Source organism: Stegodyphus dumicola, chromosome 4 (assembly GCF_044657685.1).
Source record: "Stegodyphus dumicola isolate Sdum_Otavi_A_Nest chromosome 4, ASM4465768v1".
Taxonomy (NCBI): domain Eukaryota; kingdom Metazoa; phylum Arthropoda; class Arachnida; order Araneae; family Eresidae; genus Stegodyphus; species Stegodyphus dumicola.
Window position 1 is genome coordinate 36,199,085 of NC_140771.1, and position 24,297 is coordinate 36,223,381.

A 24,297-nucleotide genomic window follows, 5' to 3' on the forward strand; every position below is an offset into this window, starting at 1 on the left:
ACTAATTGTTAACCAGTTAATTAAATGATAAAGAAAGAAGTAACCTGAGCAGAATTAATGTCTATTATAGTGACAAAATTATTAACTGGAAAGCATAAGGTTACACAGTATATTCCAAAAACTTTTAAATGGGAGCTGAAATAAAATAAAGCAAAAATAAAATCCCCAGAATATTAAATAATAATTTAAAACTCTTCCGCAGTTCAAACTTCCAATTCAAACTGCATAAATAATTATGCTTGAAGAAGTGATAATTCTATGTAAGAATTAATATATTATCTTGCAGTATATAACATATTATTTTGCAATCACTAGCTGGATGTGTTAACCCTTCCGTCGAGAGAAGTCGAAAGGGGGGATGTGATATTTATTCCTTATATTTTGTCCAACTTAAGGAGGTACTGGTGAGAGGCATGCGACGCAGTCTGCCAAGTGCTGCCTAGTTATTGCCTACTGCATTTTAATTCAAGCACTACTATAAAGAATATTAAGATCTTCGCAACGAGAAATATGCAAGGAAAAAGGCCGTCGCTAGAAGTCGAACCACGGATCCTCATTTGCTAGCTGGACGAGCTAACCATTTGTACCATGAAAACACGCAAGAAGAAATTCAATGAATTCAATTCATGAAAGCATGCAATAATTCCTTAAAAACGGCAACAAACAATCGTTTAACTCCTTCTTTTAATCGCTTTTCGCTTAATTTTGTATACTCATGCAATGAGGCATGAGACGCAGTCCATGTCTCATTATATCATGCCCATTATATCATTTTATATACCCATGTAACTAAATATCACAAAAACACCTTAACTGGTAGAAAAATATACATATTTAATTTCAGTGACAGAAAGACTACTAGATTCGCATGTTTTAACTCTGCATTACACCGCCAAGATGCCATCTGTTCTAGATGAGTCACATAAACAAGCATAAAAAATTACATACATAGATTCTGAAGTGTTTCACGGCAACGGTATTACAAACTGAGCAAAATCAACGTTATTAATCAATATCATTAATTTGAGTTGTGCAATACCAGCTCATACTATTACGCATATTTTTAATTAGAACATCCTGCTTGTCATAGATATTTCCTAGTATCACTCTATGCAAATGGGCATTAGAAATTAACATAAAAGAGTGCTTAAGAACAAATTTGAATGTGCATAGGAACTATGATACAATACACGGGAAATAAAGAAAAAGTATAATACAAAATGCATAACAATACATATACAAAATAAAATTCATAATAGCATACATATACCTATATAATAACATGCAAGTGCATACACAATGATACAAAATATGCAAATTACATAACGTATATAATATTACGTAAAACAAAATACATATTAATGCTTTATAAAATGTATTAATACAAAATGCATAAAATTAGATAAATAGTGCGAGAAGATACTTTTCTTATAGGTCACAGTTTTTACTGACGATGCGAAATTCTAGAATAGATGTCGAAGCACAGTAATTAATAGCTTTATCAGCCCTAAGCTGTGCAGCTTTATTAAAGAGCGTATTCTTTGTCCAAGCCATCCAGTATTCAGGAGCCAATAATTTGATATGATGCTCCCGAGTTAAAGAACATTCGAATGTTTAGTGATCAGGGTTGCTGAGCTCGCCACCGTGGCAGGTGTCTTGCGTCACTATACCCAAATCGGCGTAGATAGGACAGAAAGAACTCAAAAGCATCTCTCACTCAACCTTTTGAGTAAGAGATGCTTTTGAGTGATCGATTTTTATGTAGCATGAGTCGTGAAATAGCAATTTGTTGGCATATTTTGAGCAATTATTGGCATGTAATTTTGAGGTTTGTGAGTTAGCAGTGCTGTCTTAACTTTTGGCGTCAGCTGATGGATACGCTTGCCTGTCGCAGCTGAGTTCAGCGTTCCTGTCACTACGCAAGAAGGTATTTGCGAGTGGGACTGTATCAGAAATGTGACTGAAAATAAAACGGGATGCTCCGAAACGGATGGATCATTGGCAGCATTCTTCGCAATGATATTTGTTTGCTCATTTCCCAGTTTTAACTCTAGAGGTAACATGATGAAATTTGTTACATTTTATTACACAGCAAGCAAATTTTAAAGGGCTAAAACTTTGAAAAGTGGAAATTAATTTAGCATAGATGCCAAAAATTTTAAGCCATAACATAATGCTAATTAAACTAATCTAAATGGATAAAATAAAACATGATATTTTTGTAAAATATGCGAGAAGTATTACCAAGAATAAAACAATTATATTAAAAAAATTAAGAAAATCTGAAAGGTTTCAGATTTCAAATTACGTCCAAAGGGGCGTTTTTTTTAACATTTTAAGTCAGAGCTTTATTTATTAAATATCACGTTCTTCACACTTAAACCATAAAACTCGGTTCAAGAATAAGCAATATTGCAAAATAACTTTAAATTGAGCATATCTTTATAATTTCCGATACAAAGTCTCACGTCCTGGAGATAAAAATGTTTTTTTCTGTACAACGTTGCCATTGCTCGGTTTGAAATCCTCGAGTTTATTTATCAAAAATTTGTTAAACTTTTACAAAATATTAAATCGATAATAAAACAAATTCCAGATTTCAAATTTGGACTTCCAAATGCTCATATTCGCAGTAGGATTACGTCATTCAAAAGTGGATCGTTCTAGGTACCGTTGTTTTATCACAGTGCGAGAACAATACATACATTTATGCAGATTCTTCATTATTTAATTTCTTCAAATAAAATACAGGACGATAATATTTGATGGCAACAGTTTGAAAAGTGAAACGCACATTCAGAATGATTCGACGCAAAATTGCAAAACGAAAACAATAGTCCCTCTGGGACAAAGCCCCTTTGGACTAAATATTAGCAAAAGTCAGTGATAAATATACCACTTTTGTAATTAATTTTTAATGGAAATTGGAAGAAAAAAGAGGCTAACAACAACAACAATTATAGAATCCACTGTATTTTTTTAACTTATTCTAAATTTACAGCAAGAAAGCTGCCAATAAACAAATCATACCGTCGTTTTAACGAAACATTTTTATCGTTAGTGACAGCCTAATGCTTAAATGTGAAAGAAAATGTTCAAAATAGTTATTTCAGTTGCTTAAAATACACGGAGGGTAAATTCACAAAAGTTTTAAAAACTATTTAAAAACTAGGCGATATTTTTCTCTCTAAAGTTATTTAAATTAAATGTCAATCAAAAGGAATAATAATTTCTGATAAACCGACTTTCAAAAGTGATTAGCATCAATTACAGAAAAATTATAAGAAAATTTTGCATTTGCATTTAAGAGAATGAGTTTAAAAAATTACCTATATTCGAATTCCTTGCTCAACGTCATATCTGCAGTTATGTTTTACTCTTAAGCGCTCAAGAGGATAAACTAAAAAATATTCTAACCCGCTTTAGTAATAGCATAAATGATAATTAGATAATAAGTTAATTTTAAATCAAGGACATAATAAAAACTTCAGATTAATATTTTTTTTCCTAGTTGTTAACTGTGAGGAAAGTACTTCTCAAACATATTGGGTACAAAAAAATAAACAAATAAAACTCATTTTCTTTGTATCTCTGAGTCACATGAACTGTTTTAACAGCAGCAACGAATGATAATTGAACATCCTTATCCTGTATGATTCACTCACTAAAGAACGCTCACAATTTAAACATTCCTTGATGTCAAAATGAAAAATGGTTTTGCATTCCTTTTTTAAATTAAGATATCTATCTCAAATTAGAGAAAGAGGGCTGCTGAACTAATTAAATAATGTAATGAGGAAAGTCAAGACTTAAATGTCTTTCTTCGTGCTTTTGTCGACATTAATTATAAGAGAAAAACATTCTTTTTCATAAGTGCAAATAGTTTTTTTTTCACCTCTTAATTTTCTTTTACGCGCACTTTTATTTTTTGAACGAAATGTATTTAAAACAATCGAATTTTCATGTGCAGTGACTTTATCAAATTTTCATATGTAGGTTTCTTTCTTTTCTTCTTTTCTTTTTTTCTTTTTAGCCCAAAGAGGCAATTTGACCAGAGGAGCTATTAATTTCGTTTTGGTATTTTGCGTTGTGCTTCACTTTTCAAATTGATGCCACCAAATATTATCGCCCTGTATTATATTTAAAGAAATTAAATAATGAAGAATCTGCATAAATTTATGTTTTTCGCATTGTGATAAAACAACGGTACCTAGAGACATCACATTTTGTATAACGTAGACCTGCACTCGAATATGGGCATCTGGAAACCCAAATTTGGAATTTGTTTTATTATCTACTAGCAGCTACGTGGCCAGCCTTCGTCTGACTTTTAAATGTACCGTAAAACTGCCTGAAGGAAATACTAAACGTTAAATTTAAAAACTGCACAGAATTTTACTCTGCAGAACAACTTCATAAAAAAAAATTTTAAATAAATGCATTACATATAACAAAATGACAATTAAATAAGGAATATCCCTTAATACAAATATTAATTATCCTAATAAATAAATTAAACACAGCTTCCCGATGCCTTCTCTCAACAAACGTCCAGTATCCAAGAGAGACATTAAATTTAAAAACTGCACAGAATTGTTGCCCTCATTTTTCCAAGTGGCAACAGTGATGATTTTCAACAGTCATCAGTCCAGTATACAATTGAATGAAAAACTGTTGCCAAAACCCCATTTCTATAAGAATGAATCTATTCAAAATGATGCGATAAAATAAAAAAAAAAAATCTGATTCTAATTCTGAAAAAAATCGCTTGGAGGTGCACTGGCTCTTGTCTAGATGCACCTATATACCAAATTGCGTAGCCCTGGGTCTATCAGCTTGCGCAAACGAAAGACACACAGACTCTTTCTTTTATTATGTGTAGAGATTTCATATTTTGTAAAACTTTAACGAATTTTTGATTAACAAACTGAGCTATTTCAAAAAGAGCAATGGCAACACTGTAAAAAAAAAATTAATCTTCAGCCTGCGAGACTGTGTATCAGAAATTCTGAAGGTACACTCTTTTTAAATTATTTTGTTATATGGCTGTTGAGCAGATTCAGATTTGTATTTATTTTCTTCCATGTAATTCATATAATGAATTTCGTATTTACTTAATCAGTTTGCAGATTTGAACCTCGCTTTGTAGGAAATATAGTAGTGAATAATTTAGTATGATTATCAAATATTTGTAAATATTATCAAGCGAACAAATAATGAGGAAGTATGTGCGTTCCTCATTCTGTAGAAAGACGATGACACCTACAGCCATCACATTTTGAATATACTTAATCTTGCACCCGAACATGTACATTTCAAAGCCCTGAATTTAGTATTTTGAATTTTTTAAAATTTCTTTAATATTATAGTGGAATTTAATGAATTTTATACTTAAAAGGATTGACAAAATTAATGCATATGTTATTTCAGCATGGGCGCTATATAAGGATGCAGTGTCTTTTATGAGAGCGAGTACGAAAGATTAATTTTAAAATACTAGCTTTATTATATTCTATTTAAAATTATGATACAACTTTTATCAAAATAGCATCCTAAAAATTTAAACATTAATCCGTAAAGTATTATCTACCTCCTTAACTCTTACGTTCGTCGTATAATTGGAAGCACATCTGGTTAGCAATGCGAACGTTCGGACTCCGAATCCTGAGGATGACATTGTTCATTTTTTAGGTGACTCTACAAACCATTGCGAAACGGATGTCTTGGTACACCCGTTTTTTTTTTCCTCAAAAAAATAAAAATATGTAGAAAATTGCTTAGTGTGTCCTTTGTGTACTGACATAATAACAGTATAAAAGTATTATTTGACTTTATATTCCTAATTTCATTTGCAAATAAATTCTGCTTTGCGTTTTATGAAACAAAAAAAAATCACTTAGGAAACTGCTAAAACAACTATGTGCAATGATTATCTTCTACCTATAGCATCATTAACTGAAGAAATATTATCAAAATATGCACAAGCGCTGTTTCTGATTAATAAGCTTTGAAACTTTGGATTGCTTCTTAAATGGTCATAGATTATTAAATCTTTCTTACCTTATTAGTAAATAGTATGAACATGAGTATTTATTTCGCATTTTATAGAAGGAATTCATTTATATGGTGGTTTTGGGAATCACAATGCGAACAATAGAAACCTATATCATTATATGAGAGGACAACAGCGGCCAAAAGTTAAAAATCACTGGTTAGTGGAACAGATTTCAAATCCATATATCCAATCCGATACAGAATCAAATCCCGAAAAACGGGCTTCATGCATGGGAATTTTTTTTTTTTTTTTTTTTCATTTGTAACGTAGATAGGAGAATGTTCTCCACGAAGGCGTTCCTCTTAGTTACGCAGATAGCCTTTGTGTGTTTTGCCCATAATCTAAATGATTTTAATTCATACATAGTTGCATACCTTTTTTATGGTGAATTAGCGTTTCTCATTAATTTTTTTAAATGCATTTACATTCTTTTCTGTTTCAAAGTTTTTTTTTATTATTTTTTATTTATTTATTTGTGTGTATTTTTTTTTCTAAAATTAGTCGGTATTTAAGTTCTTTAAATTAAGGACTATTTTATTTTAAAGATTTAAAATTATTCAAAACCAGATTTATTATAAACGGGCATTTGTATAATAAATGTTTGCTTTCGTTAAAGTTTGGCAGACTATGAAAATAGCTTTTGAGTATCTACTTGTAATGCTGTACATTTACAACACTGCGTATCAGATATATTGCCCTATAACCCGCAAATTGCTTATTTGCGAATAGCAACATTTTGTTTTTGTAGTTGGTAACATAATTATCGTTTTCTTGCCATCACCTTGAAGTGTTACGTAATTATGTGTGTTGTTGGTATCATAATTTTGGTTTGTAACGTTTAAACATTGCAATAAAAGGCCTTTTTGTGGAAAACTTCTTTTGATTTTTCATGAAAAGCTCCATATTTGACCTATTCAGTGACAGAAATATCTTTAGCTCAGTCTTTCTATTTTTCATGATGTGTAACGCTTCAAGATATTTCTCATTTACGCCGCCTTGCAAAGGTCTTTTTCTATAAGAGGCGTTGTAAATTCATTCATCCTAAGTTCTTTCATTTACGTATTAAAGAAATTGTTTAATTTATGTATTAAATTTAAGTTCTTTAATTTATGCATTAAACTACGCAATACTTAATATAAAGCAATATGTGACTATAAAGCTTAATACTTTATATATTATCTGATGTAATCCATAACGCACTCAACTAGGCCAAAGTCTAACGCACTTTACTGATATTTTTACAAATATTTGCAGCTTTATTGTGCTTAGAAAATATGTTTCATACACTTTATATTATAAACCGCAGTACAGTACAGAATCGTCATCTTGAGATGCCACAAAGAGCTTGCAACTATTATAACAACGAGTTTTTGCAATTCTATTCTTTTTATGGCTCTTTTATGGCTATATAATCAAATTCCAAATAAAAATTGTTACAAACTTAGGATTGCAAAATCTTGTGAAAAGTTAAGATTCCAAAAGTCATAGTTTCTTAGTAAATTTGCCACATCTGCTGTTTTTGAATCAGAGGCCAAGGACATCTCAATTTAGCTTAAGCTGTAATAAAATTCTCTTCTGTATTATTTATAGCCTTCCAGTTTATCTTTAATTATGATCCTCACCAAGCTATGATTTTTACTTTTTAATCTGACATTGAAATCATGAAATATGCGTAGCGTTAGCAACCCATTAATCTCGCTCAGAATCATATTTCTCAATCTTGAATTGGTCATAAAAACCAGCAGCAGTTACTCTGATAGTAAATCATTTAAAAGCGAGGCAAATTAACTGTGAAGTTTTGATTTTTAATGATAATACCAACTGCGAAATATATGATAATTGGCATAGCAGGATTACTATATAATATACAGGATGTTATTTCAAATAGTAAAATCACTTGAATTGGTAAGTAGTGAACATGAAAGTTAATGAATTTGAAAGACCTAAGAAGGAAAAGTTTTATTTTACACTGTATTTTTTCCATTAGAGCAAGGGTAGTCAACCTTTTTATACTTACCGCCTACTTTGTAGATAGTAAAATTTCCTTCCCGCCCACCGGTTTCGCAGTCACTTAGTTTAGCTTAAATGCAAAGTAATTTTTTGAGTGAAGGCTTAGTAAAAATATATATATTTTTAAATTTATCCATTGATTATAAGAGACATAAAATTTGTGTCCGCACAGCTAGCCGAGACATCGGTTCAAGTGAAACTGGGAAACCTTCTGTGGTAAGATGTAATAATCCCTTGCTTTGGTAAGATGTAATAATCCCATTATACCCTCTATAGTCACAGAACAACACCTAAGAGAAGTGGCAGAGCCTTATAAAAATATGGAAACTGGAAAGAGCTGAGCACGAGAGAACGGACTTTCAACATCGGATAGACAAAATCCTCTACCAACTACCATTAAAGCTTAAATCGCCCACTGGCTATCCCTGTACTAGGACTATAAATAATTTATGTTTATAATATTGTTACGAATTTTGTATATGTGTAAGTAGTTTAAGTCTTTTCTAGCCTCTCGAATAAACTGGCGCGGTTAGTACAGCGGCCTTTTTATCCAAACGGGTATGAGTTGCAATTAACTCAATTAGCTTTTTAATTTTCTTTCTGGTGCGCTTAGTTTGACTAATCTTCTGCGCTGAGTGAATTTACGTAATGTGAATCAGGAGTTAAATTAAGCTTAACTTTTAGATAAATTTTAATTAGTTACAAGGTCGTAAAAACTTTTAGTAGCACAGAATAAAAAAATCAGTGCGCAGAATTAAAATGTTGTATATATTTTTACATTTTAGTTACACAGAATTAAAACTTTTATTAAATAATCTTTGTAAAAAAATAACGATGAGATAAACATTTTCTGTGCCTGAGTTAGTGAAAACAAATGAGGGGGAAAATTTTTATATTACATAATAATATATAAAAATTTGTAAAATATGTATAAAAATTTGTAAGATATAAATTAAATGAATTATTTGACATGCTTTAAACATGTGAAATTTGTGCCTTATATTAAAGATATTTAAATAATAACTGGAATATATCTATGAGTAGAAACAAAAACTTGTTTTGTTCGCTACCAAGGTTATCCAAGTGCGATTTAAATTTTTTTATGTGAAACATAAGCTGAAGAAAATCTGAGTTAAAATAACACGTCGAATGACAATTATTAGAAGATATAAGGTAGCAAGAATCAGTGTAATATTCGTAAATTTGTAGAATTATTTCGTTTGTAGAATTATTAAGTTTAAATATAGAAACTTCTTCTTCAGTTGCAGAAGTGCAAATAGTTTGCAGTGCTGCAGAAGTTTTGCACCTTGCAGCTGAAGGAAGTTCTATATTTAAACCCTCGAAACTAGTCCTTCAAATTTACAAATATTACACTGACTCTGCAATAAACTAAAAATTTATACAGATTTTCAATGGCAACAGCTTTTAAAACTATATTCCCTTGGACATCCATAGACAAAATTTCATTCATGTGTTGTGTTTCATTGAAGTGCTGTATGGAATTGAAGTTCTGTATGTATTTATTGCACGAACTTTTACATGCTCGATGGTTTTCTTTAAGTCTGAAATAGTTATCAAAACGCTATTATTGTTTACATTAATTTTATTATAAGTCCAAATTACTATTAACTACATTCCCTAATTGATTGACCTGCAAGAACAAATCTAATTAATCCATGCACAGTAAGAGGACCATAAAATAAAGTTTTTTCTTTTGCATTTCCTTAATAGGAATTTACTTTTGCTATACCTAAACGTGAACATTTAACAAAGAATTCTACAAAAAACTTTCGTTTATCTCAGTTATGCTCGGTTATAAATATGTAAGGTAATATGCTGGATTATAGTGTTTATATGAATGCCATTAAATTTAATGACTCACTGTATATGTATCAAATATTGTCTTCTGGCTGATTCATACTCTTTTTTATATCTGTATTTAATTCAATGAAGTTGTATTTAGTTCAGTATCGCTTGTCGAGATTTGTTTTCTGTAGACCATGGCATATTTTTGGGCATTTGAAAGCGTCTCGGACAATGAAACGAAGAGCTGCCTATTTAAAAAAAAATTACTGTTGCAAAGCAAAAAATAGAAAAGCATGCGAATATTTTCATAACGTTTGCAATTTTTATTCAAAAAAAAAAAAAAAATCTGGCTAAAGTAAAACATTAGAGCTGTAAAGTACTAGAAGCGGGAAAATCTTCAACAGCGAAGCAACTTAAAATTGTCGACAAATTTCTGTGATATTAAAATTTCTTTTCTTCTTTGAATTTTCAGGTCCACAGAATGCCAGCTTCATTCTGCACCAGTTCCGTAAACCCAAAAGGATTCGCACAGCCTTCTCTCCTTCCCAACTGCTGACGCTGGAACACGCTTTCGAGAAGAACCATTACGTCGTGGGTACCGAAAGGAAGCAACTTGCCCAAAGTCTCAACCTCACCGAAACACAGGTAATTGTCTCAGATAATGGTTTCCGGAAAATAATATGCACCCTTTTCCCTTTGTGTAGTCCCTCATGACCTTCTCACCTGTGATATATTATGATCGGTATCGTTCCTTATAGGTCTGTGGCTTTCTAAATGTTATTAAGGAAACGAGTACTAGACTTTCAGGGCATTTAAAAAATAATATTTTTTTCGGTTTAGATGATGCGAAATATGTTTTACTTTATAGCAAGTTTACAGAACAGGAAAAAATTTCGACATCATAATGTTGTCTGAGTCCCCCCTTTTTTATTATTATTATTTTATTATCATCTTATTCATCAGCCAACAGCAACCACAATATTATTATTGTTATTTGGGTTGTATCATTAAGCCTTTTGGGTTACGATAGAAAATCGGCTTTTTTTTTTTTTTTTTTTTTTTTTTTTTAATAATATCTAAACCATCATATGCAGATTAGGTTTATAATGGCATTAACTGAAGGATTTTGGCCAACTAAAAACTTCGCCTAATAATCAAATTTTTGGTTATGTAAGGTAGGCCGTGCCTCTACTGTACTTCTTTCTCAATATTATGCTTTTAAGAAAATTATTGCACATTTCAACTAAACATGCTTATTTTCGATTTAGTTATAGGTTATGTTTCATCAGAAAAATCTAAAATTTAATTATGTAAACTAAAATGTAATGTCATTACATGATGGATAATTAGGGATAATAAAAATCGTTTTGAAATGACATAACTTGTATTAGTTACAACGATGCTGAAAATGTTCACAGTTATCAAATAGATATATGATAATTTAAATGTATTTTTAGCTCATGCATGTAGCATCACAAAAGTAAAATTGAACACTAAATTAGTAAGAAGTGCTTTAATCCTTGAAATCGTCTAACTTGTTAAAATGTTAACTTGTTAAACTAGTTTTGTAGTCACTGAGTTTGACGAAGCAGGAGTATGAAAAATGTGTTATACCTCTGCCGGTGTTTAAAGTCCGGACCTCCCGATTGCCAGCTGGGCGGGCTTACAATTAATTACACAATAAAGCATAAGAAAGAGAAAATACTTTGCATTCTCCCCCACTTAAAGATGTCTGGGGAGGCAAAGATCTAATCATCAAATATTCGTGGTGAGTTCGAGCTCGCTGTAGAGTCATCTGGAATTTTTCGCAACAGGAAACGTGAAAAATGTGCAGTACCCTCTTCGAGATTCGAACTTCTGATTCCTGATTGCTAGCCCGATGGGGTTCCAGTTACTCCACGAATGCAGGCGGTAAGAAAGGAAGGAAATATATTACAAATTATACTTTGAAAGGTAAATCAAATACATCATTTCATGTGGAATGGCTTTCTCTTAGGGAGCAAAGAAGATGAAGACCACGTGCCTTATACTGTCACAATACCCCCTCCCCGCCTTTGACTGAATATTTATCCTGACTCTAATTTACAGTCACGTTTGACAGGTTTCTTCGATAATAAATATGACGTAACTGCTAAAATTATAGAAAGCGTTAATTAAAGACAAGCCATTTCTGATGGTAATACAGGGTTAATCAAAATGATTGAGCCTATTTTAGATAAATACGTATAATTTCTCTTTGTTATCAGTGTATTAATTTTATGTATTTCGAAAGAAATCCCGGAATTTTACATAATGTTCTTAAAATTTTACAAAATAGTATGTAATAAATGTTCTCTTAACACGGTGATCCTTCGGCTTGCATGCACATTGGGTAAATCACAATGGATCTTGTGAGATTTTACAACTGGACTCTTACGTCCAATGGATCAACAAACATAAGACATTTTTTTTTTTTGATACGTTGTGTTATGTTCATGAGACTTTTATTCATAAGCAGCGTGATCTCAATGTGTGCATTGTCGTTGCTGTAAATACTATAGCAAAAAATATTTGTGACAAGTATAATATGAGTCTGATTGAATGTGAAATCACATAGAACGTTCGGAAGTAAAACGTAAAAGAGTTTTACTTCCATTTCATGCATTATTGTCCCTCGCTAAAAGTATAAATTTTATACGCGAAGCCAGATGAAATTGCGTTAATCATTAACTAATTATTTTTAGTTGCTTAATGGTTCTTCACAGTCGAATTCCATCTGTTTCCATTTTTCTATCTTCGCTTAACAGATTTCTGTTTTTTCTCTGTTACTTTATATTTCAATAAAATGAAATTTCATGTTATTTCGTTGTATGAATGATATTGTTGCGAGATGCCCAGCTGCGGTGAGAAAGCTTCCCCGCAAAGTGAGTTCGGGTTGCCAGAAATTGGCAGGAAAATACACTTGATTTTGCCAAATTTTGCGTGAAATCGCCCATTTGGTGATATTTTGCGAAAATATTGGCGATATGCATAGACGGAGTGAGAACGTTCTAAAACGCATTTTTAGCTGTTTTCTCGGAAATATTCTCGAAGGTAGGTCAGAGCTATATGTACCCTGCCTGCAAGGGGATTAAGTAGCGTCTTGAGTTCAGAGATTACTTTGAGAACGATCGACCGAGTCGGGAGCTGTACTTTAGTACTATGCCATGAAGCTATCTTTACCGTTATAGCCTGAAGTTTGTGTTTCTGGTTGTTTCATTGTATTTATCGTAGTTTTTCGACAGCTGTAAACGTGTCTTTAAGAACTATCCTGTGTTATGCTGGCGAATAAATTGTGTGTTGGATTTTCATCAAGTGTTATCATCAATTACTCCAAGCCCACGAACCCGTAGAATGTATCAATATTATTCTTGCTAAACCTAGAATTTAAAAAAATGTTGTATGAACATACTAATGCTTTTGAAATATGATATAAAAGGATATCCGAAATAATGCTGTTAACGAAATAAAAGCTTTTCCTCAATGAAAAATTCGATTAACATTTAATAATATCTCTTTGACGTCGCTGTAAATTTCAACTATTAAATCTAAAATATAAGTATAATAATTTTAAAATATTTTAGAAAATTAATACTTTAGTATTTGATTAAATGTGGATGAATGTTTTGCAAATAATGCCTTTCAAGTTCTTAAGTTTCTTGCATTTTTTTTTTCATTCATAAATGTGGCAGTTTACACCTTTATCGTTAAAATAAAACCTCTTTAAGATGATCACCTACGGCTCTACACAATTTTTGATCTGCTGTGACGATATTCTTCGTGAGATTCTTTACTTTTAGAAGAGAAATCTTGTGCATAATTTTGTTGCGAAGCGCTATTTTAATAAACCTTATAATATGTACGAGCAAAGGGAAATCTAATTAGCAACATATAAAAGCAAGTTTACAACTTGACAAAAGTTAAAAAAACATTTTGCATTGTACACATACATAAAAATAGATAATGTTATAGTTAAAATATATTAATAGGGATATTTAACAGTTAAAATCATTACGTTTTAAAGATTTTCGTAAAGTTTGGATTCAGCTATCTCTAGGAATGTAGAAAAAATCATTATGGCTTCTACTTGAGATAAAAACCACGTTTAGTTTTTATTTACTATCACAGCTAAGGATTTTGCATTGATAATACTATAAAAGATGATATTTTGTTATCTTTACTGCTGCAGAAGAGAAGTCACAACGAGGTTCTTATCCTGATGAACCGAAAACAGAAATCAGATAATTGATACTCATAATTTTTGCTTGCAGGTAAATCAAATCATTTGTACCGCCACACACATTTTTTGTGCTTATTTTCTAGAATTAAGACCTAAAAACGAAACAAATTCCACGAAAAGATATGACATGTCTGGAATGTTATCAATACTCACATTTATCAGTAACAATCTCACGTCCCAGGGTGAAATGGCTTCTAGGTTGACAAGATCATTCTGTGTGACAATCTTAAACATGTTTCTCTGATGCAAGAACGATGTTTTGCTACATGTATTAGCTCTCGATATTTTGAGAAATAAGGGAAATCTAAAATTAAAGGAAGAAAATATAATCATCCCTTATCGAACGCTGAGTGTTTTTCCAGTTTTTCGCGCCTTTTCTACTCATTTTGAATAAATAATGAGACTAAAGCACTGAAAATATCTGGTGATATCTCTTGCGAATTAAACCACTTAACTTCCCGTGCTATTATATTGTTTGTAAAAAGCTTACCGAACTTTTAAAAAGGAAGGGAATTGTTTACATAAGATTACTCAGTCAGAAAATGACAGTAATACGAAACAATTAGTTGCAAAGAATATTCGTTGTCTTTTCTTCTCCCCCCCCCTCCAGAAAAAGGGCTCATAATTCAAATACTTGCGCTGCATAAAATTTATCTAATTTTGTTTTAAATATAAATGCATAAAATGACAGCAGACTTTTTAATATGCTAGCATCATTCTAGAAATTTCAAGTCGTACTTTTGGCATTTATGGACATTTTAAAGGAGAGTGAAATTATAATGATGGTACAAGAAAATAATTTTTAATTCTTTTCTGGAAAATTTAAAATAATTAAAAAAAATCATACCAACGTGCACCTTAATTTAAGCATTGATTACAGACATTGTTATCGATAGGGTTGCTGCAATGCCATTTTCGTTCAATAAAGGCGAAGATTTATTTTTCGTTCTATATCACGTGTTTTGACTTATGTTCCGTGTGTTTAATCCCCTTTTGCGTTTATATAATGATCAAATATTACTTAAAATTTCATAAAATTTCCAACCTGAGGACGATTATTTGAAAACGAGCGTTCTATCGAACAATTCGAAAGTTTTCAGTAATCAATTAAAGAAGGAATTCAAATATTGGTGTTTAAATTAAAATGCATAAAATGAGATTAAGATATTTCTTTTGTAAACGGAAATTATTGCTTTTCTTTCGCATAATACTGCTTTCTTAGAGCGAAATATTATGTTAGTTAACGCTCAGAAGTCAAAAGTTATGAGAAGAGCAGTCAGAGAGGAATGAGCGTGCTTTACACATAATTAATGAGCTAGATGTCAGTCGTAGGATGATTTCCTAGTCGATTTCAAATTCTGCATTCATTTCATAATCGGTGTTCGTTCATTCATCTCGGTTGCACGCCATGTTATCTGCCTTCGAATATGGCAGGGTTACCTGTGCTAGAAGCAGGTGTCATGCAATATCGGAATTTTCCCCAAAGCTATGATATCCAGAGCTTATGATAAATGTATCGATCTACAAATAAGAGTCAGCCTTGTACAATCGACTTACGGAGCTCTCGTCACCTGTCAGGATTGGTGATAACAAAAAATGGCAACTTTCGAGGAAATCAAGGCAAATTAAAATGTAATGTAAAAAAGTAAAAATATAAAATTTCTAAAGGAACTGTACTTCGCCGCCTATTCCCTTAGTAATTTCTAAAGCGTTGGATTTCGATAACGGAATAGGGAACTCATCTATGTATATTCTGAAAAAAAAAAAATAAATGTGAAAAAAGATTTTAGGAAGAAAACGATGTAATAGTCGAATAATAACAAATAAACCAAAATAATTATAAACAATTAATTGATAATTATAAATTAACTCTTGTTTACAAGTAAAGATATATTATTACACTATGTCCACGAATCAAAGTCCTGTTGTTTCGCGTTGATGACCGCATTAGAACTGTGGAATAGGTCCCATAAAGTCATGTTTTTTTACATGTCCAAGGCATTTTTCGGAGTGGTGATACAGAATGTGTTTACATATTCTTCATTAGGCTTTTTATTATCAGCAGCCGTCGCTCACAAAGAGGATGATGATATTCTCATAGATAATGAGCAAGTCTTCATATCACTTGAACATCGAATTGGCGAGTGAGTATTCCACCAAAATAAGGAAATATGTTACTAAGTTTTGTTAATGGGAGATAGACGTAACATTTCGATGACATAAATTCTGTGATTTCATTTTGCCATACCTTCTTGAGAGGCATTAATATTTATGAGCCAAAATGGTTATAAATCTACGATCCGTGACCCAGCATCTTGCAGTGCAGTGCAATGCAATGCATAACACTACCCTCCACTATGCGTTGCGGAATTCGTTATGGCTACTCTCCTGCGGACCGTTACGGGCAATTCATTGACTCCATATCTTGAAATACAGCTCATTGTTGAGAGCTCGAGGAGTATCAACATTTTTCTACCTGGTATTATGATTTTAGGCCTTTTGGTGTAGAAGTGCATAATGAAATATGCGTATGAATTTAGATATTAAGCTAAAGTTCTTGAAGTTGAAGCATATGTCCACAACTTTTATTATAAATGCAGAAATTCCAATTATTTTTAACTGTTTGCGAATGTTTATTACATAATGTCAAATTGTAAGGTGACCGAATGTTCTCATACTGAGAAGCACAAAAATTAGATTTTCAAGGTGTATATTTAATTTTTGTGCGTTATATTATATTATCTGCAAATTAAGGCTGTTCACAAAATGTTTTGAGGTAAATTCAGTTGCAAAACATAAAAAGATTCTACCTCAAAGTAAAATACTATATTGATACCCGCAAGTTACTATATACATACCTTTGACTGAATGAAACTTATTTTATCTTTCAAAATTGTTTTTACTTGTTTAGATGTTTTCTATACGTTTCTAAAAAAATGTTTTAAGTAGTTTTGGATGTTTGTCAACCGCTGTTTAATCAGAACTGATAGAACTCCGTTTATCCGGACTCTAGATACCCGAAACTGTTGTCATCCAAATCAGTTTCTTTTTCAAGATTTTAATTTTTTCTTTAATTTATGTATTACAAAAGGATTGTAGATTTTTGTTGCATATTTTTAAGAAGCTATTATGCTGATTTTGTGAATAAAATTTTCCCACGTAGATTGCTCTATTCACTAAACATGTCACTCAATAAATATAAATGGAATAGCATTATTTTTTGTATATAGGCATACTCATCTTTCACTGCTTATTTACAGCAAATGATCTACTTCTAAATACAGACAATACAGAAGAACTAAAGACTAACATTACTACTATGCGTTATATTGTTAATTTTACTATGCAATCGGTGCTCGTTATAACGTTCCCTTTCATTCTAAAGAAAAAGGCATTATAATATTGTATTATTATATAAGAAAGATGATTTAATATTGTTATAGTTTTTGTATTTAGTTTGCTATTCTTAGTAGAATTGTTATTCGATTGTTTTATATCCCCGTGCAATACAGCACGAGGCTTATTTGAAGAGAAAGCTACGCCAGAAAAGTTATAATACAGGAGCACGCGCATTTAATAAATTGATATCTAATTGTACTCTTTTGCTATCCAGAAAAATCGAGAAAATACCAGAATGTTCTCGTGCAGGATTAAAAAGCTTATAAAAGCCGGATTAAAACATCTCAATTCAGTTGTTGTTCTGTTGTCTATTTCTCTTTACTGTACTAATTGTTTTCTTTTACTGTGTGTGTAGTTCTTGTTATTGACTGTAGCGAATTCGCGGTGAGATCGGATTAGCTTTCTCTGTGTTTTGAATTTAATTCTATTTATATTTTAGTAGTTTAAAGTATAACTACTGTGAGATATTGCGATATTGTACGAATATCTTTGAGGAAATTTCAACATTTTGTTTTATTTCTTGGGATAAGAATAAATTTTATTTACTTTTTATCGACTTGTGCATTCAATCCATTACGAACCGTACGCACGCAACAATATGTTTCTATCAGTTAGGACAATTTTCACGGGTTATAATGTGCACTGAGTATATTAATAAAAGTATCTTAATCTCAAATAAAAGTATCTTAATTTAATTTTAGCTGAGCATAAATAACTGGTGTGGTTTTACTTTACATAGTAGAAGTTCTGTGCTTAATTTTGGCGTATTAAAACAAACCTTCTGATTTGTTTTAGAGTTTGAAACGTCGTTAGGTTGTTTTAAAGCAAGAGACGTGAAAAATATGCAGTGCCGTGATAAAACCTCGAATACGAGTCGAATATGCTTCCAATTACACGCGAAAACATACGGGAAAGAGGAAATCTCGGTGGTGCTGAATTATCTCTTGTCACCTTTTAGTTCGAACGCCAGTTGTACAGTCATTTAGAAATTTTCGAAGCAAGGAAACCGAATAAATCACAAATGTCATTGCCAGGTTCGAACTACGGACCTCCCGAATACGCGTCAAGTATGCTTCCAGTTATACCACAAAGGTAAGTGAAAAGGAGAAAGAGCATACCTTATAAGCTTACGTGAACGATATATTTATTGTATTATTTCATTTTGGTTGAAATAGAAATATACTGTTCGTTTTTAAGAAATAAATAATTTTTCTTACTCGGTGGGGGAAAAAAAAAAAAAAAAAAAAAAAAAAAAGGTTTTCGAATTGTAGTTAATGGAAATATAATTTTTCGTTTTTTGTTTTTTTTTATAAGTTTAACTTTTAATCTTCATTGAAACATGCAGTGATTATGTTTCAATGAAGTTGTTGAATGAATTCACACATAAATAAATATAATTCCTTCTGTTGCTCATTTACTCATAACTGGCCAACAGCTACAATCCAATTATCCGGATTTCATGGAAACCAAGATAAGTTGTAATCCTGTTTGATTCAGATATTTACACTCATGTCCATAAATTAAGGATAATGCAGAATCAGACAAAGGAAGAGTTAGAAGCAAAACAAATTTGACTTATTTGTAAAGCTTATTTATTAAACAAAAGGCAAAGAGCAAAACAAGATGCTATATGTTTGATATTAATAAAAAAATTAGTGATTTTTTCTCCCTGGAGCAAATTACAAAAAAAAAAAAAAACCTATTTACGAAAAAACAATATTACATGGTCGGTATGATTGTTAATACATTGTATGTGTCCCAGACGATGAAATACAGTCCGTACAACGCCTATGCATGCTGAGTATCAAATTATCGATCTGATCTTGGGGGCTATCACACCACTCAAAAAGCAATGCTCTCCGAAGTTCCGGTAGACATGTAGGAGGAGGTTGACGGGCTGCAACTCGTCGGCCAAGGATGTCCCACACGTGCTCTACCGGATTCAAGTCCAGTGAGAATGCTGGCCAGTCCATACGGGTGATAGCTTCCGATTGAAGGCATTTCCTTACGATGTTTGCACGGTAAGGACGGGCGTTGTCTTCTATATATAAACACAAATTGTGCGCCCATGGCGCCCCGAAACAAACGTACATGTTGTTCCAGAATGACGTTCCGATAGATTTGGCTTGTCATGGTTTCAATTTGAACATGCAGGTCAGTTCTGGAACCCAGAATAATTCCACCTCAAACGAGCACTCCTACACCACCGTAACGGTGTCGTTCAATGATGTTTTCTTGGTGATAACGGGTACCTGGAGCTCTCCATATGAAAGTCCGGCGAGAATCAGACTGCAAGCTAAGCCTGGACTCGTCGGAAAGCATCACACAAGCCCACTGTTGCGGTGTCCACAATGCATGGTCTCTACTCCAGGATAACCGCAGGCGACAATGAGTTGCAGTAAGTGGAACGCATCTGACAGGTCTACGAGCATATAGACCAATCTGCCCTAAGCGTCTGCACACGGTCTGCCTTGAAATTGTCGTACCAGTGGCTGAAGAGAGCTGACGAGACAGGTTTGAGGCTGTGCTCAGCCTGTTTCTTTTGGCAGTAACTGCCAAATACCGGTCCTCATTCGGCGTTGTAACTCTGGGGCGATCTGTGCTGTAACGTCTACTCACATTACCATCGTCTTGGAATCGTTGCCAAAGCTTGGAGAGGACACTCTAGGCAATTCCAAGTTCGTCTGATAGAATTATCGGCCGTCTGGAATGGGTACGCCCACATTCCGGACGGCCGATAATCCTACCACATAAAAAATCATCCAAATGCGTCCTTTGTGTCATAATTATTCGGTTATTGCACTGAAATGCTTATAAAGCGCTTGCGAACAATTTTACTTCTTTGTCTGTATTCCTTATATATCACTCTCTTACACTCTCGTCATTGTGACGTACCATCGGTGTCATCTGGTTACTTCCTGAAATTTGCATATGATTCTTGAAGATGTGTGTAGTGATTTTACATGTGTTATTTTATTTTAGAGTTCGATTTCCGCGTGACTCCGAATTATCCTTAATTTGTGGACATGAGTGTAAATTTCAACTGTTTATGAAACAAGGCATCGAAACTGTAACGCTTTGCGAATCCTGTCATATTAGAAAGAGAAATATCCACAAGAAATTTCAAATACCAAATTGCATGAGCTCTAGCTGTTCAAGTTAATCATTCCCTTACTTTCATAGTAAATGTGAATAACAAAATCATTTTCATTTCAGTTTTATTTATAAATGTCCATTTCTTTTCATCGTTTATATCTGTTTTTTAAACGCAGGTAATCTCACTCGGAGGCTCCATAATTAATGTCTTAAGTATGGAAGAACTAATAACCATCAAACTTACGGTAAGAAAAAGGTACGGTTTAAAAAAAAAAATGGGCTTTCGACAAGACTGTGTTATCTTTGCGACGAGCATAACTAACGGTTCCTGCATATGAATCGGTGCATTAGTCTGGTAATTTCAACTTTTGAATACTTACTTTTTTATCTAAATATAGATAGTATGTTCTGCCGTTAGAGCGTATTGCTTATGGCAAACAAACTCATAAAAAGTCTGAAACATAGTCTGACATTAGTTTTCTGCCTTTTCCATTGTAACCAGATGTTTTCTCTGCAAATAATACTTACTCATGACATGACACGCGAACTTTGCTCCGCACGTACAGGTATGGAGATTTGCTGTTAGGTGTCTTTATGTAATTGGTTTTAGACAGAAATTACGTGTTCCTAACCCAAGCCGTATACGCATCATAGCCAATCAAACATTTTTAATTTGCAAAATATACAACCGTTTTCATTTTGAACATGAGAATTCTTATGCGGTTTTGATATAGCATGATTTTAGAAGGGGGGACAGCGAAATTACAAAAATTTTAAACTTAGCATTTTACGTTTAGAATTCCCAATGCAGTGTTAGTGTTCAACACATTTGTTTCTTTTTTTTCAGTTTTTTTTTATCAGTTTATCATATCAATATTCAGTTTTCTTAGTAACATGATTTTTTTTTCTTTTCCTTAATAACGTTTTGTGTATTAACTTTATTTATTAAATATCACGTTTTTCGCCCTTACGCCACATAAAATTCAATTCAACAGCAAACTCACAAAATTCACAAAATATTTAAAAACAGCATGTCTTTAGAATTTCAAACTGAGAGTCTCTATTGTCGGAGATAAAAATGTTTAAATCCGTACAGTGTTGTCACTACTCGCTTTTAAATCCTTTAAATAGTACAGTTCTGTTAATCAAAAAATTTCAGTAAAGATTTACAAAACATGAAATATAAAACTAGAAATTCAAAATTCAGGCTTTCAGGGTCAAATGTTCGAGTGGAGGACTACGTTATTCAAAATATGATGGCTCTAGGTGCGGACGTGTTTTCACAATGCAAGGCCCATGAATACATTACATGCAGGCTCTTCATTATTTAATTTATTTAAAAATACTACAGGTCGATAATATTTGGTGGCAGCAATTTGAAAAGTACTTATAATGAACTAGCATCAAAATCCCGTTTCGAGACTGATAGTCCCTTCTGGGCTAAAAGTTCTTTCCTTTGTTAATAAAATTTAATTTTTAATATATTAGAGTAATAATATTTATTAAAACAAAGTTTTAATTACATAATTTGTTTCTTTTTTGTTGTATAAAATCAAAATAAAATTCCTTTATTTATTTTCAAAATTTTACTAAATGAGGTTAACAGATTTAAGCGTATGATGAGCAGTAGCAATAAGTAAACAAACTTTAAATTTTATAAGATTATTTTAATACGGAAATAATGTATGAAACTGAATTTATTTCCAAGGAAATAACAGCTTTGATTTACAAAGAACTCCCCTTAATACTATCTACTTATCTGAATTTCATAACTTTTAACACTGATATAGTCTTAATATCATCTGTATTTTGGTCAAACCTGGGTCATTTGCTACGATTCAATCTTTCGTTATTGTAGCCAACTTCGTTATAGTTTGAAAACTTTTGCTAAGGATACTCAAATAAAAACTGTAAATCAACTGATAGTTTGAAAAATTTGAATTTGTTAATCAAAAGAAATCATTTTTGTTTCTCAATAGTTACCATCACTAATAACCGGAATCGTTCTATTCTGCCGAATATACTGTCCTATTCAATATCAGTTATACTTAATTGATAATTAGTATACTCTAAAGCGGAACCTCGTAACATTTTACTTAATTTCACAGCAATGCATAAGGTATTCTCTACTTAAAGAAAGACTAGTAATTTATTTTGCATTATTAAATTTATAATTTAATTTATTACGCTATAAATTAATCATAAGTTTTGTATATAGATTCTCTTTTGATCGAAAAACTAAATATGAGCTTCTTTACTGTAAAAAGGTTGAAACCGGTTGTAAACCAAATGTGGTTATGATCTAAGTCTACAGCCAGAAATTAATATTCAAATGATAGTATACCTTTTAGGATTTGAATGTCCTTTGGTATTTGGTGTTTATTTGCTCTTTCTGAGATTTTGAAAACATTAAAAATTGAGATTAAAATTTCACATCTGAGTTCTCCACCTTCTGTCTTTTTATTTACTATTTTGCAGCCCTTTGCACCATATCCTGAAAATAATTCCTTCACTATGCGAACAGAACAATAGTTCTCGGAGGAGTTCTTGAGAGAATCGCTATATTTCCGAGGCGATGATTGCATGTTTTTACCTAGATATTAACACCTTTTCTCCTTCATAATGGTCCAACTTTGAAAAATAACTTGCCATTCCCTACTTCCTTTTGATGTTTAGTTACCATACCCATCTACACCCTCCCCTTGATGACTGCGGTGAAATAGTTCTCAAGTGTGTCGTGAGATCGAAGCTAGAAAACTTTTCGAACCACATTCGGGATGTTGCTGATGATATAGCCATGCTGTTTACAACAGCTATTCAGAATGCTGCAAGAAGATTGCTTGATTTAACATTACTTGAATGGTGGATCGTAAATCTAAACTTCCAATCTAGGAATTTTGGCCGCTTGACACCTTTTAGCAAAAATGTATCAAGTTTAAATTTCCATATACAGCACTAGGATAAAGAAGGTCGAAATTTAATTTTCATACCTAATTAGGCGAAACTGAAATTAATTGCCTAATTAGATTAGCTAATAATAATCAAAATTTTAAATAGCAATTTGATAGTAGGTAAATCCATTCTTAAACCAATAAAACTCAGACGACATATCGTTACTTAAAATTTTTGAAGACCTATACACAAATATTGCTGCAGTATTTTACATTTCCGAATGTCTGCATCTAATATTTGTAATAAACAAGTTTTACGTTATAAAATATGAATGCAGATGCATCGGTTCCTTTTGTACCTAATAAAATGTTTTTTGTATCTATTTATTATAGGACTATTAAAGTTAATATTTTTGTAAATCTTTTTAAAGTGCATGTATAAATTTCATTTAATTTTTTTCGTGCTATCCGTCGAATTAGTTGACTATTGTAAATTTCACAACACAAACTTCAATATACGGAATTACTTACAATTACAGTTTTATAGTTTCCTGTCGAGAACTAAAGAAAACAGCTCTTTTCATGGCTGCTCAGATAATCTCAACTGACAGAGAGCAGTGTTGCCACTAAAGTTCAAAGAAGTAAATGTTAGCAGCAAGAAGAATTTCAGGTTCGTGACAGTGTGAAAGTTACTAGTTATGTGATAAATTTTGGCAGCAAGCGTTACGAAATCTGCAATTGCAAATGCGTAAGATAAAATGAACAACCTTACTTTTAATATG

The 24,297-nt window shown here is 32.1% G+C and overlaps 1 protein-coding gene across 1 annotated transcript in view; it reads left to right on the forward strand.

The window, feature by feature from the left end:
- Nucleotides 1-24,297, forward strand: part of LOC118185590 (uncharacterized) — a 65,147-nt gene that overhangs the window by 21,874 nt on the left and 18,976 nt on the right. The window contains exon 2 of the mRNA XM_035355476.2: nucleotides 10,344-10,516. Coding sequence (XP_035211367.1) covers nucleotides 10,344-10,516 — 173 coding nt within the window. The remainder of the gene's footprint in view (nucleotides 1-10,343; nucleotides 10,517-24,297) is intronic.